Below are 13,477 nucleotides of genomic sequence, written 5' to 3'. Positions count from 1 at the left end.
TGTGTTTTTTTTTTTTCAGGCCCATGAGGATAACCTAAAGGCCAAAAAAGATCCTTGACATTTCGTTCAAGTACCCAAAGTATTTAAGGATTATATATTAAAAATTTTAGAGCCCATAACAAATCATCCGGCAAATGCTAAAATACAGAAGACACTATTTTTTGAAAATGCAACAAAACCAAAATTTTTAGGCTAACATTCAGTTTATCCCTATCCATAATCGATTCATCTGTTACCACCAACATACTATGGGAAGTAAATGCCACCGTGCTGCAAATATGGGTTTGGGTTACTTGCAAAGTAACTTAGCAAGGGGGTTGTTTAATAAATGTATTCACATATAGCTTTGCTAAATGCGTTTATAGACGAAAGATATGTTTGCCTTTATTCTAAGTAAATTCGTCTTAATATGAAAGATTCTATATTTTGGAACACCTACATATCGTCTTTATTAATTGCCCTAAGTCGTATCACCAAAAAAAGTCAAAATTAGTTGTTTGATTGAATCTAATACATAAAACTAAAATACATGCTCTTGCAAAATGTCAAGCTTCTATGTTAAAAAATAACGATCCTATCCAAGAAATGGCACTTCGGAAAAATGGGATAATATTGCAGATTTTGTTGTAATGACGGATCCCAAAACCAAGCGTTTCCGCGGTTTTGGTTTCATTACATACACTCGCCTTCATAAGATTAATATTCCATTAAATTATTCCCGTAAAATTATTATTTTCTTAGTTACGATTTTTGGCATTTATGGTGACAATATATTCTGGCGAACAAATACAACAGAAACCATTTAGAAGCCTGTTTCCGTATGTCGATTCGAAATAAATAAATAAAAAGGAACATATACCATAGTCTCTGCAATCCTGCGACACCCACTTCACCTCGGCCAGGAGTCGTCACACTAGCATCTACTTGTTCGTGTTCGTCTATGATTTCATTTTTGGAGCGATATATGCCGGAACACATGCTTCGGATGCTTCTGGTTCGTGAGGACATAGAGAGTAAATTCGTAAGTCACGGATATCTTTCTCCCCAATCCGCCAATAAGCCGCCGATGCTATGTCGAATTCCGAGGAAACAAATCTCCTCCAAGAAAAAACAAACAAAGGGGTCCCCATAGTACGTACTATCCCCATTACAATCCAAGTTTTACATATCGAAGGTCCCCAATCCAATCCAATCTCATACGCCCACGACTCTAGGTACCTAAATAGCTATCTCTCGCTACTGAATACTGAGATCTCAGACACGTGCCCAGAATAAGGTCAACACAACACATCACACTTCACCTCTTCGGATGTCCTGCAAATCCAACAGACCTGACACCGGTGTCGCTATGAACACATCCATTGATTGTTCCTAGAAAGCTTTAAAGAAAACATGTATATTTTATAAGGCAAGCGAAAAGCCTCGACGAAAGAAATTGCACGGTAACTTCAGTCAGTCATCTCAAGGTTTTGGGGTTACGTTGGGCGCCATTTTGTTTCATGTCTAATCGTTGAGTACCCTCTAATTAATTTTATTACGACTGCAAAAATGTTTGGTATGACAAGTAATTTGAAAAGCTAGGTTATGGTTCTAAAGATACCAAATTTATAATATAAAAATACCCTTTTAAGCATATCTACTTCGCTATATATAAGTACAAATCTTCCTTCAAAATTTGCAGCAACGTGTCATTAAAACCGGAAAATAAAAAAACAACAAAAATTCATAACCCACTATGGTATATCAAAACTGGAAACTTCATGTACAACATAAAATGTAGTAGAAACAAAGTAGTTGATCTATTTATATACATACATAAATATTTATATATTTAAGAGAGAAAAAGAAAATAATGAATACATAAAAACCTTTCATATTTGTAAAAAGAAAAAACAAAAATAATTCTACAATAGTAACGAACATCTTAACAACGATGGGCATTCATATTTAAACAAAATAACTGGGCTTTTGTTAAAGGATTTAATCTTTTTTTTTAATTTTTGTTATTATGATTATACGATTTTTAAGACAATAATTATCATTATTATAATGATTGTAAAACTAGTAACTATGTAATACATAATGTGTATGAAAATTAATGTAAAAAAATGATGTAATGACTATAAATTGAATATCAATTCTAAACAAAAACAAACAAAAAATAAATCTGTTAGGAAACAAAACCTTGTACATGTTATTTTGATACTGTGCAATAATATAATTTATATAATATTATTATATTTGTATGTATAACAATAACAACAACAATGTGTATATGTATGTAAATAGGAAATGATAATACTGCTATTTATTTATCCTTGAAGGATGCATTTTATAAAAAAAATATTTGTAGACATACGAGTATGTATTAAAATACTTCTGTACTTATGTGTATTATTAGAGAAACAACAACATGTTATATTATAATAATTACAAAAAAAAATAACACAAACAATAACCACAACAACAGCACACATTATGTGTTCCAAATGAAACGACAATATTTTTTAATTTTATTTTAAAAGTTTTTATTTTTTAATAAATTATGTAAATTTACTTTGAAGCGTGGATTCCTTTATTTTGCTTTGTTTGTTCTTTTTTTAATTAACACTAAGCTCATTTGTCATTTTATTTTCTCTTACATATATCCCGCAAAATCCCAAAACTTTTTAGATATTAGCTGTGTCTTTTTAAATGATAATTTACAACTGACAAAGAAATGTTACTGAATGTTTGTTGTCTTTTTAGTCTTACTTAGGAAGTCAGAGATCAGAATTGTTATATGGATATATGTCAAGGAAGTGGTAGGATAACAGTATGGAGGTTCCATCTATAGAATAAAATTTTTATTTTTTCCTCCTCCGTCAACTTCGAAACGATCCAATATTGGCAAAATTTGTCCTCTTTCAACTGGACAACTTCTTTCAATACGTTCGACAATGTAGACTGAGCCATGCAATTGTTGTAATCATTGTCTTGGGACTTTTGGAAACTTCCCTCCGCAAAAAATCTCTACGCAGCGCACACTTTTAAAAGTGGGGGTATTGCTGTTGATCTGTAACTTACTTTGAAGTCATATTTTAACGTTTCCACTATGTAAACCTTAGGCATCCTTTAGCAATCGAAAATACGCCTTAAACCTAAAATAATTTACTGATTATACAGATCTTTTCTAGCTTCAACTTACAGTACAGATGACAATTCCAATGGATTGTGGTGTGCACAAGCCACTAAATCTTAAATGTAATTGGCAATTCGATATTTTAATATGAAAGTGGCAACATTTTCCCATTCGGAGTCGTTTGTCAGAATAGGTCTGTACGATAACCCAAAAATTTGTACAAATTCGTACAAATTTTTACTGAATACTGTTCGATAACAAAATTATCCAGCAAAAGACAGCGAGTTTGGAGAGATTTTTGGAGAGTTTTGTGACTGAGAACTTCCTAATGTTTGCTGGGAAAATTTGTCCTGCAAAAATTTGCAATTCTGATCAGCTGACTTTTAATCACCTGTTCAATGTAAACAACTCGAAATGTTAACATTTTTGACCAAGAAAATTTCACAATTGCACATTTTTTTAGATTCTAAAGCGTTGTGGAAAGGATTAAAGCATTAAATAAGTAAACTGCAATTTTAAAATTTATGTTTTTGTTCCGTTTGGTTTAAAATATCAAAATAAACAAAAACAAATTTCATACATTTTCGGAAACAGCTGACTTTCTTGCAAGTTTTTGCAAAATGCTTTTCGATAACTTTCTGCAGCTTTTCTTGCTTGAGAGAGTAAAATTCACTGAGAGAGGTTGCCGGAACTGACTGAGTAATTATTGCTGGAAAAGTTATCGTACACACCTAATGACAGCCGACTTCCTTGAGCCGCTCTACGAGATGACGATAAGAAAATCGTAACTTTTTTAATTTTGGCGCTTGAGGAGAACGTTGGATGATGACTACAAGCGAAACCCACCAGATTTGAAAATCAAAATTTAGTAGTTTTCCAATATTTTTATTAAGCCACGAGTTCGGCTCCTTTAAAATCGATAAGTCAGTGCAACTAAAATAAAAATATATAATTTTTCTTAAATTTGCTGTGGTTCTACAACCCTGGGCCCATCGTTGGAAACCACGTGCGCGCCTTAGGTCCCTAAGGCGCTAAGGTATCTTTCGTCGACCAGACGGACGGACAGACTCACTCGACTTTTGACACCACCTTTTTCTACTGCCAACCTTAAAAAGAGAATAAATAGATTATGCTTAATTGTGGCTATTTATAAAATATAAAGAAACAATTCCTATTCACTTATTAATCCACGGGTTTGGTTTGCGCGCAGTCCTATAACTGTAGGAGATTTCACATTGCTTCGTTTGTTCCTGATAAACTCGAAACTTTATTACATAAACAATACAATAATAAACAAACGTTCGGACAGACGAATATGCCTATCCTCGTCGGTTCCTGAAAAGAAAAACGCAAAGGCTCAAAAGAGAAATGACATTTACGGAGGATCAAGCAATTTAGGGACGGCTGAGTAAACAAATAAGGTAAGAAAACGTAGATTAGATGCAGGTGGGGAAGATTCAGGGATGTTTCCTATATTCAGAGGAAAGGAAACACCATGGTGGGGAGGGATTTCTCTGGCACTAGCTAAGACCATTAGTGCCATAAAGGCCTGCGTACATAAGCTGCCTTGCCTGGTTGCCTTGCTTTTCTGCTTCATTTCTGACATAATAAAAATAAAAGAATAAAGAAGGCCGAGCAAATTTCGAACTGGGTTGCCCTTTTCTTTTTTATTCTTTTATCAGAAGCAAGCAAGGTAAGCAGGCAAGGCAGCTTATGTACGCAGGCCTTAATAGCTAGTCGTTCCGTTGATATCGACATATCATCTCGTTACGCGTGATTTAGTCTTGGTTTTTTACGTATCCATCCTCTGAAAATATTTTTTTATTTATTTTTTGGTAACCCTATCAGGTACTGACTTACCGACAAGAACTGCGGCCCCATAGGCTGAGCTAACGCCGGTGCTCAAATAGTTAGCCAATGCCGTCAGTAAGTCAGTGCCATCTCCTACCGTGGGGATGCGACAGGATTCGACTTTTCCCTCAAATTTCTTCTAATAGATGTCATGCCCTGTACATTTTCTTAATCATCAAAAAATAAGTACACTGAACTTATCATTTTAAAATAGTTTTTTTTTGTTGGCGAATTGTGCCTTCTGGATTTAATAGAGTTCACAAGTTTGAAAAACCACTGATCGATAACACGTTTATCGACAACCCAGTTGGGTTGACACCAATAATACATTTCATCTCAGTTGTGTTGACAATTGACAACGCAACTCAAGTTTAGTGACAATGCATAATCGACCCCTAATATATTAAGGAGATGTTGTACGTTGGATACAAACAGTTTTTGAAATAATTAGAGTAAATATATAACGAAAAAATATAGAAAACATACGACGGACCTTGTAAAAATTGCATATTTTGCGAACTTTAAGCTATAATTACGTCATCGGGGGAAGTCAAAGGATCTTCATATGGCAATGCGGATAAGCTTAGGGTGTCTACTATTTAGTCCAGAATTCAAATATACATATAATACAAGTAAAAAAGTATCAGTCGGCTTTGCCGACAGAGATATACCCTCAGCCTGTTTATATTGAAACAATTTTTTTCCCGTACGTACGAGTATGTTTTTAGGGGGTTTTAAAACTTTTGGGCGTTTGAACCGACAAAAATGTTGATTAGGATTAAAGATCAAAAGTTTTGCGGAGGAGATACTAAAAGGAATGGATCGACATTGACCGTTATGGAAGTGGATCTCCAGCCTCAACATATGGTGCCATAGGGGGTTTTTATACTCTTCGGGCTGTTTGCTCAAGAAGTATGGACTTGCCCCTAAAAAAAACGTTTACCATCGTAATTGAGGCAGCGAATGGAAGTTGTTTCAACGTAAATCAAAGTGACTCGTTATTAGGTCTTAAAGTGAACTTGTCCGGAATTTTGTGTGGGAGGTACCGGATGGAGTGGACAAATATAGTCCATATTTGAACCTGATCTATATCTGGTAGATATATTACGATGCGTAAAGTATATACCAATTCGGCCACTCCTTTCAAGACTTACCGTACGAGCAATTTTTTCGAACATTTTTGAGCTTTTGTGGGGGAGGTACTTGAAGGAGTGGACCGATATGGCTTATCTTCAAACTTAAACTATGTTTGGACAAAATATTACTAAGGTCATATTTTGGACCTAATCGGCAGATCCGTTCGAGAGTTGCCTTGCGCTCCAACGACCTCACACGGTGTCATAGGGTTTTTTTTGCAACTTTTATGCTGTTTTCTCAGGAAGTATGGACTTGCCCCTGACGAAACTTGTACCATCGTATGGACGGCAGTGAATACAAGTTGCTAAAAGAAAAATCAACGCGATTCGAGAGATGGCCCTAAACTGAACTTTTCCGAAATTTTGTGTGGGTGGTACCTGAAGGAGTGGACCTATTGGGACCATATTGGAAACTCATATTACTCTGGTAGAAAGTTTACGCTGTACAAAGTATGGACCAAAACGGTCACTCCTTACAAGAGTTATCGTGCGCATAAACTTTCCGAACATTTTCGAACTTTTGTGGGGGAGGTACCGGAAGGAGTGGACCGATGTAGCTCATCTTCGAACTTAAACTAAGTTTGGGCAAAATATTACGAAAGCCAAAATTTGAACCGAATCGGTTCATCCGTTCGAGAGTTATCGTGCGCTCCAGCCAGCAGGACAGACAGACAGACGGACGGACATGGCTAGATCGACTCCAAATTGTCTGAAACACATTTCGTCCAAGCATACTTGGGGTCTAAAACCATTATTTCGATGAGGCACATTTTCATCGTATCAAAGTGTATATACCCTCCTTAGCCTAAAGGCTGAGGGTATAATAAAGTACATAGCGCCCATTATTCGGCCATAACCTAAAAATCATCATGAAGACTGCCATTGAAAAGTAATTTGCTTATGTGGTAATATGTGTGTTCCAGAACCTGCAAGAATCTACTATTTTGTCGGAAAAATAGTAAAAATTAGTAGATTCTTGCAGTTTTGGAGCAGACCAAATGATAACACTGGTAAATGATTTCCTTTTAGCAGTCTTCATGGTTTTGGCGCCAAAATACCTAAATTGTTTAATTACGACTGAATGTCAGAAATAAACGCAATAAAAATTATGACATCTTTGACAGCTTGGCATGTCGCCGTGGGCCGTTGCCAGATTGTAATTTTTTGGTTTTGGAGGTTTGAAAGTTTTAAGAATATAATTCCGTTATTATTTGATTTCAATTACCTGCCATTAGCCCCATCGTGCACCGTTTAAAACGTAGATTATTTCTGGTTCCTATAAAACTTCTCTATTGAAATAACTTTTTCTGATGTCACTGTGCGACACAAAAAAATTAACCACATTCTGACACCGCAGCGTGATAGAAGACGAAAAATAAGAAGACACGCGTCTCGGCGTTTTTCCCTGTTACTTCGAATTTCGCGGTTATGGGCCCCCAAAGACCTGAGGCCTTGATGTCAAAAACGGCCATTTTGTCAGGCTCATATCTTCTAAATGGTTTACTCGTGGAGGCAAAGTTGTAGCTCTCATCTTTAAAGAATAATAATTGTGAAGACATAAATTCCATTCAACCTTATCTTCAAGGTCAAAATCGTTAACGTCATGTTACCGTTATAATTTTTACTCAGATTTTGGCCTGCAGATATCAAACCGATCAAAATTGAATCAAACAACCAACTATAAAAATGTACTTTAGATCTCAATAAACAACTTTCTGGAACATACGAAGCCTGGGGCCTAATTACGTGATTCGATTCGATGGAGTATTTGCTCGTGAAACAGATTTCGACACGATAAAAAAGCGGCATGACGAGATTCGATCGAAATCGTTGATCGAATGTTTCGAGAGTAACCGGTAATCGAACTATGAAAACCTATGTGTACTATAGGGAATATTATGAAGGTAGATGTAAAAAAGGTGTTTTTTGAAAGCAAGAACCAAAAAAAAAACTAAATTATGAATGAAAAATGTAAATATTTGTGGAATTTGTTGAACTATACATTCAATAATAATTTCGGAATGAAAATAAGATAAATAAGAAAATTATTAATTCTTGCAAAATTATTTTGACATTGTTGTAACGGATTGCTGATACATCTACCTTAATAATCCTCTCTCAAAATAAATGAGAGAGAGTTTGGTGGATGTTTTGCATTAGCCTCTCTGAGAGAATATTTCCTTTGGTAAACAACGGGGGATGAAATGTTTAAAATGTACTTCCCTTATACAATAAAGGCTATTAATATTAAATATATTTTTTCTTTTTTCCAGAAATGCTTATTTTTCAACTTATTTTTTAACGACTGCAAAAGTAATTTTTGGCTAATGATTGCATGCATTTTAATTCTAAATTTATCACAATTTCTCAAAACGACTGCAGAGGACTTTTCCCAATTTCTCTTGTTATATTGTCTAAAAAATGCTGCCAATTATTTACTAACATCGTTTTTCTTCTATAAAACGACAACAAACAACAATTTTTACATTTTAAACAAAAAGACAATAAGGAAATCTTTCATTTTATTTGTTTACGATAGGTAATTTGGCCTCGAGAAATTACTCGCAAATTTATGCTCAATTACTCGATAACGAATGTTGTCATCCCAACTTTGAGTACTCAGGTCGAAACAACTCGATATCGAATCACATAATTAGGCCCCTGTAAAAATGGTTCTTAAAGGTCAAAATAGCAAAACAAATGCAATTTTTATTTTCTTTTTTCGGATTCTGCTCCATAGAAATTAAACCATTCAAAATTCAAGAAAACATTCAAACACAATAATGTAGCGAATATATCAGTATATAACTTTGTGGAACATCAGAGCCCACTACGAACTGTTCTTAAAGTTCAAAATAGCAAAAAACTATAGAAAATATTCGATTTTTATACTTTTTTCTCCGATTCTGGTCCATAGATACCGAACCGTGCAAAATTCATGCTTACCGCAGGACCACAGATTCCCTCATCCTTGTAACTTGTTACTTTAGTAATTTTTCATAATTTCCCATGTCATTCGCAAATGCTAAGGCGTAAAATACATAAAAACATTACAAGGATTACAATTTTTTATTGATTTAATTTCAATACAAATTTCAATCTTAATTTAAGCGATTTCTAATTCTTTGGAAAGTTTTATTATTAAATTATATTAAACCGAGGAGGAAGATAACACGCGAATTATACAAAAATAGATAGTTTACAATAAAAAAGAAAACGTAAAGTAATGAGAAAAAAAATACAACTAAAAGTTAAATACAGAAAGTAGAAGAATAAAAACTAGATTATTAATTGCCAAACCCTAAAATAATGAGTAATAATTTATACATTAATTTATACAAAAGAATAAAATATTAAAATAACACAGAAGGTGTTGGATGTTTTTAGTTTTATTAACATAACGACATATCGCATATTTTTCGTTTTAGATTATTTAGAGCCGACAATGTGGCATAACAAAAAAATCTAATTGTTGTTGTTTTTCTTATATATTCGTAAAGCTTAAAACATTAGAGATAACCAGGCAGCAATCAGACAAAACCCTCCACAAGTGGCCACTTGTATAAAGGTTCTGTCACCGGTTAAAGCCCTATAATACATGGGTCCACTGAACAATATTGTACCAGCTGCCATCAAAGATCCAGTCTAAAAATAAAAGAAAACAAATAGGAAAAATAATATTAAATATTATTTATGCTTAGATTTATTTTAAGTGACTAATATTGAACTAGAGCTTTTACTTCAATGAAAACGTGGAGAATATCAAAAAATCCAATCACACAAATTCTAAATTAAACAAAAGCTTCGATTGAAACCCTTACCTAACCTGAAACATCTTCCCAATTTATAGTTGATAATAAAAATAAATAATTTAAATATGATAATAAGAAAATAAAACAAAACTAATAATGCATTTAATGTTGTAACAATATTCTAAAACATAACAAAAAAAAACGCAAAATGAAATATATTTTTTGTAATAAAAAATCCCCTTGCCTATTAAAACAAAACAAAGTAACAAATGGACAAAATTATCTCCATATAGTGGTTGTTATTAGCTATCGAATTGAAACCAATTATTTACTAAATAAAACAATTACTAATATAAGCAACAAAAACGAAATATGTGTTCTATATATTGCAAAAATGTACATGGAACATTTTATTTTATTTTATTTAAATCAAAATTTCTCCTTTGAATTTAAGGAATTTTTTTATATCGTATTTTTTTGCATTACACTGCATTTAAAAGTTTTTCAATATTTTTTAAGCCAAATATTCCAAAAATCGGGAGTAAATAACAAATATTTATTTTTCAAAAGTATTAAAATTATGTCAATTATGATGAAACAAAAAAAAAACAGATTCTAAACAAGAAATCACAAACCAATTCATTTAGTGATATAAGTAGTCATTTTTAGGGAGTAGCAAGTAGCTCAATGGAAAAAAATACTTTATTTTTTGAACAAAAACAAAAATTGATACATTATAGAAATAGTAAACGTAAACACAAACACACAATAATTTATCCAAACGATTAAAACATTTTTGTACAATAATTTAAGGTAACTTACTATAGAAGAAAGGTTGCAAATCAATAGAATACCCATATCAAAATATAAAACAAAAAAACCAAGCACATATGTATGTACGCATTTTATTTATGTTTATAATGCTCCACTTTCAAATAAATTGATTGATATTCGTAAAAATGATTTTCGCTCTTTTTTTATATTCTACAGCAGTTGGCAATCCACTTGGTACTGGTAAAAATAAAATAAAAATTCAAAAAATAATATTGGTATAGCTTAGCGACTTTTCCAATAACTCTGATGTTTGATCTTTAACGCCAATACATTTGTTTTTATTAAAGGATGTGACGGTATACTATTACTAACTGACTTTTATTTATTTTATTTATAATTCATACATTGGAGTGCGAAAAGTCTTTCAGACCAAAAATTTGTATTGCCGTTAAATTGTGTTTATCAAATTTACAAAGCAGAGATCAACAAAAGATTTTAAGAATCAAATGAAAACAATTAAAAAATTGAACTAGAAAAGCGGCTCCCCATTTAAAAAAAGATAGAAAGGTAATCAAATATAATAATTAATAATAACGCACTTCCTACTATAGAATGTGTACTATGCACGCAGGTATAATATAATTACGTCTAAAGGTATTAGGCGAAAGGGCAGAACTACGCAAGTTATATGGAAGGTGATTCCAAACACTTGCTACTCTATTGCCCGTAATTTCTACGCGTAGTTATCTATGAGTTCATATATATCCCCCGTGTAAGCAAAATTTCATAATTTCAATCCATAGGTAACCAGGGCAATCATGAATAAAAATTCCGTGCGGAATTTGTTCCCTTTCCCCAATTTCACAATTTTTTATTTCCGTATTTATGTCCAAAAAGAGAATATTTTTGTTGATTAGGCAAGAATATTCCATAATTAGGAGATTCTAGCAGTTTTCCAAGTTTTAAAATAATGATTTTTCAAGAATTTCACTTTTTAAAATAATTTTCCGTGCGGAAAAATTCCGAGGGAAATATTGATGATTGCCCTGATAGTTACCGGGTCGAAAACGGCCGTGTTACTTATACCAAGGATTTTGCCTGGTTGATCATGAATGAAAATCACCAATGTAACCACATGTTTTCAAAATTTACACGCCTCGGTAAATTGCACGCAGAAATTACCAAATGCGTAGGTAAAGATAACTAATAGGTAGCTACCTACCCGGTTACCTACGGCTAGAAATTACGGGCATATGTCGTGATTTGTACCTGTATCAGGATAACGGCGTTAAAGACTAGTATAATATAGGGCAAGCCTGGCTAATACAGGACTTTCCATATATCACTAGATTGTTTGTACGTACTCTGTAACCCTTAATGGTCTTTAATAGTCATTTTTTGGAAAATAACTTCAAAAACTTGAAATTTCTAGGCAAATTGCCTACAAAGGGACACAAACTACGATTATGCCAAAATAAGTTAGGAACAGCATTCTTTCTGTCGGAATCAATGGCAAAACTACTGAAAACGACAGGGAACCAATTATTTCACCATTCTGATTACTAAAATGGCATAAAAAGCCAACAATTTGGACATTATTAATCGATTATTGCGGTGCATCATTTTCAATGCTCAATTAAAAAATTCCCATTTTTTGTTTTCCGGTAAAATTTTAGTATAACGGTGCTGTAAATGAAATATTTTTCTATGTTATGTTAAAGACAACTTTTCAGCCTACAAAATTATATTTTGAATTGTTAAAAACTCTCAACTCGTTTCGAAGTTATCAACGATTACATTTTTTATTCCATGTTGCATCATTTTCAGTGACAGTCACTGTACATGCAGTCAGAGTCAAAAGAAAGTTACCACCTAACTTTTTACTTTAAATCTGATTATTTCACTGATATAAGGATGTGCTACTCGTATAATTGTGGGTTATTTTGTTAAATCGTCATTTATTCTATAATTAAACTTTTGAAAGTCCTAATATTTATTGGATTTTAATTCAGCATTAAATACCTAAAAACATTCCCTTTATATTTTATATGTAGCACATCCTTATATCAGTGAAATAATGACATTTAAAGTAAAGTTAGGTGTTAACTTTCTTTTGACTCCGACTGTATGTGGTCAGCTTAACGAAAACTACAAGAGTTGAGCAAAACGATGCGAACAAAACCTTTAAACCAAAAAATAAGATTATGTTCACAACTTACCAAAACTGGACGTCGTGCCAACGGTACAGCCAAAAGAGCAAAAGAATGCAGGAAATGAAAACGATTGGCAGTTTCAAACACTGCCTTTGATTCCATTTGTTCTTTGGCATCTATAATTTTTACCAAATAATGTTTTCCGTATGCACCCATAATAACTGCAGTGGCTCCACTTAATCCAGCCAACCTGACAAAATGATAATTGCTACCAGCAATTTCCCATAGATTCAATGGTTTTGGCGGTGCTACAACGACATCTTGTATAGCTTGCTTTGGCTTTGCTTTGCAAAATTTTACTGATCGCTACCAATATCATGATTTCATCCCGGCGAAGGGAATTATCAATTGGCTTCTCAGTTTTTGAAATGAAAAACATTACTCTCTGTAATAGAGGGTAATAAATGAAGTTGAGCCAATGGGGGAATACTCCACTCAAGCAATCAAAATGAGATTGAATCTTCAACAATAAACAAAGCAAACAAAAAAAATATTTGTTAATAGAGGTTTATTGAAAAAATATTTTTTTTAAAAAATCCACGATTATTGAAAAAATCAATTTCCTTCCTAGTTGCTCCAAAAAATTGTTAAAATTTCAGTTTTTCCACATCATAAACAAGTTCATAAAAC

At 33.0% G+C, this 13,477-nt stretch overlaps 2 protein-coding genes and 1 long non-coding RNA gene across 6 annotated transcripts in view; 1 reads left to right on the top strand and 2 right to left on the bottom strand.

Annotated features, from left to right (window-relative positions):
- Mrp5 (Multidrug resistance protein 5) overlaps positions 1-1,850 on the top strand; it is a 93,529-nt gene extending 91,679 nt beyond the window's left edge. For all 4 annotated transcript variants that reach the window (XM_073989950.1, XM_073989983.1, XM_073989972.1 and 1 more), the window contains one exon: positions 20-1,850. In XM_073989950.1, the coding sequence (XP_073846051.1) occupies positions 20-58 (39 nt within the window). In that variant the 3' untranslated portion in view covers positions 59-1,850. The remainder of the gene's footprint in view (positions 1-19) is intronic.
- Positions 18-5,098, bottom strand: LOC141405556 (uncharacterized). The gene is made up of 3 exons (XR_012413225.1): positions 4,982-5,098; positions 3,188-4,928; positions 18-3,140 (listed from the first exon to the last, which is right to left on the bottom strand). It is a non-coding gene; the product is annotated as an uncharacterized lncRNA (long non-coding RNA).
- Positions 5,099-9,594: 4,496 nt separating this feature from the next.
- On the bottom strand, positions 9,595-13,124 carry LOC141405553 (transmembrane protein 256 homolog). The gene is made up of 2 exons (XM_073990021.1): positions 12,854-13,124; positions 9,595-9,753 (listed from the first exon to the last, which is right to left on the bottom strand). Exons 1-2 carry the CDS (start codon positions 13,001-13,003, stop codon positions 9,610-9,612), a joined length of 294 nt encoding a protein of 97 aa, XP_073846122.1. The 5' UTR covers positions 13,004-13,124; the 3' UTR covers positions 9,595-9,609.
- Positions 13,125-13,477: the final 353 nt, after the last annotated feature.

The sequence above is a fragment of the Musca autumnalis genome, unplaced genomic scaffold (assembly GCF_047663935.1).
Source record: "Musca autumnalis isolate F117 unplaced genomic scaffold, ASM4766393v1 scaffold_1, whole genome shotgun sequence".
Taxonomy (NCBI): Eukaryota; Metazoa; Arthropoda; class Insecta; order Diptera; family Muscidae; genus Musca; species Musca autumnalis.
The sequence above is the reverse complement of the archived record's forward strand: the minus strand, read 5'-3'. Positions and strand labels throughout refer to the sequence as shown.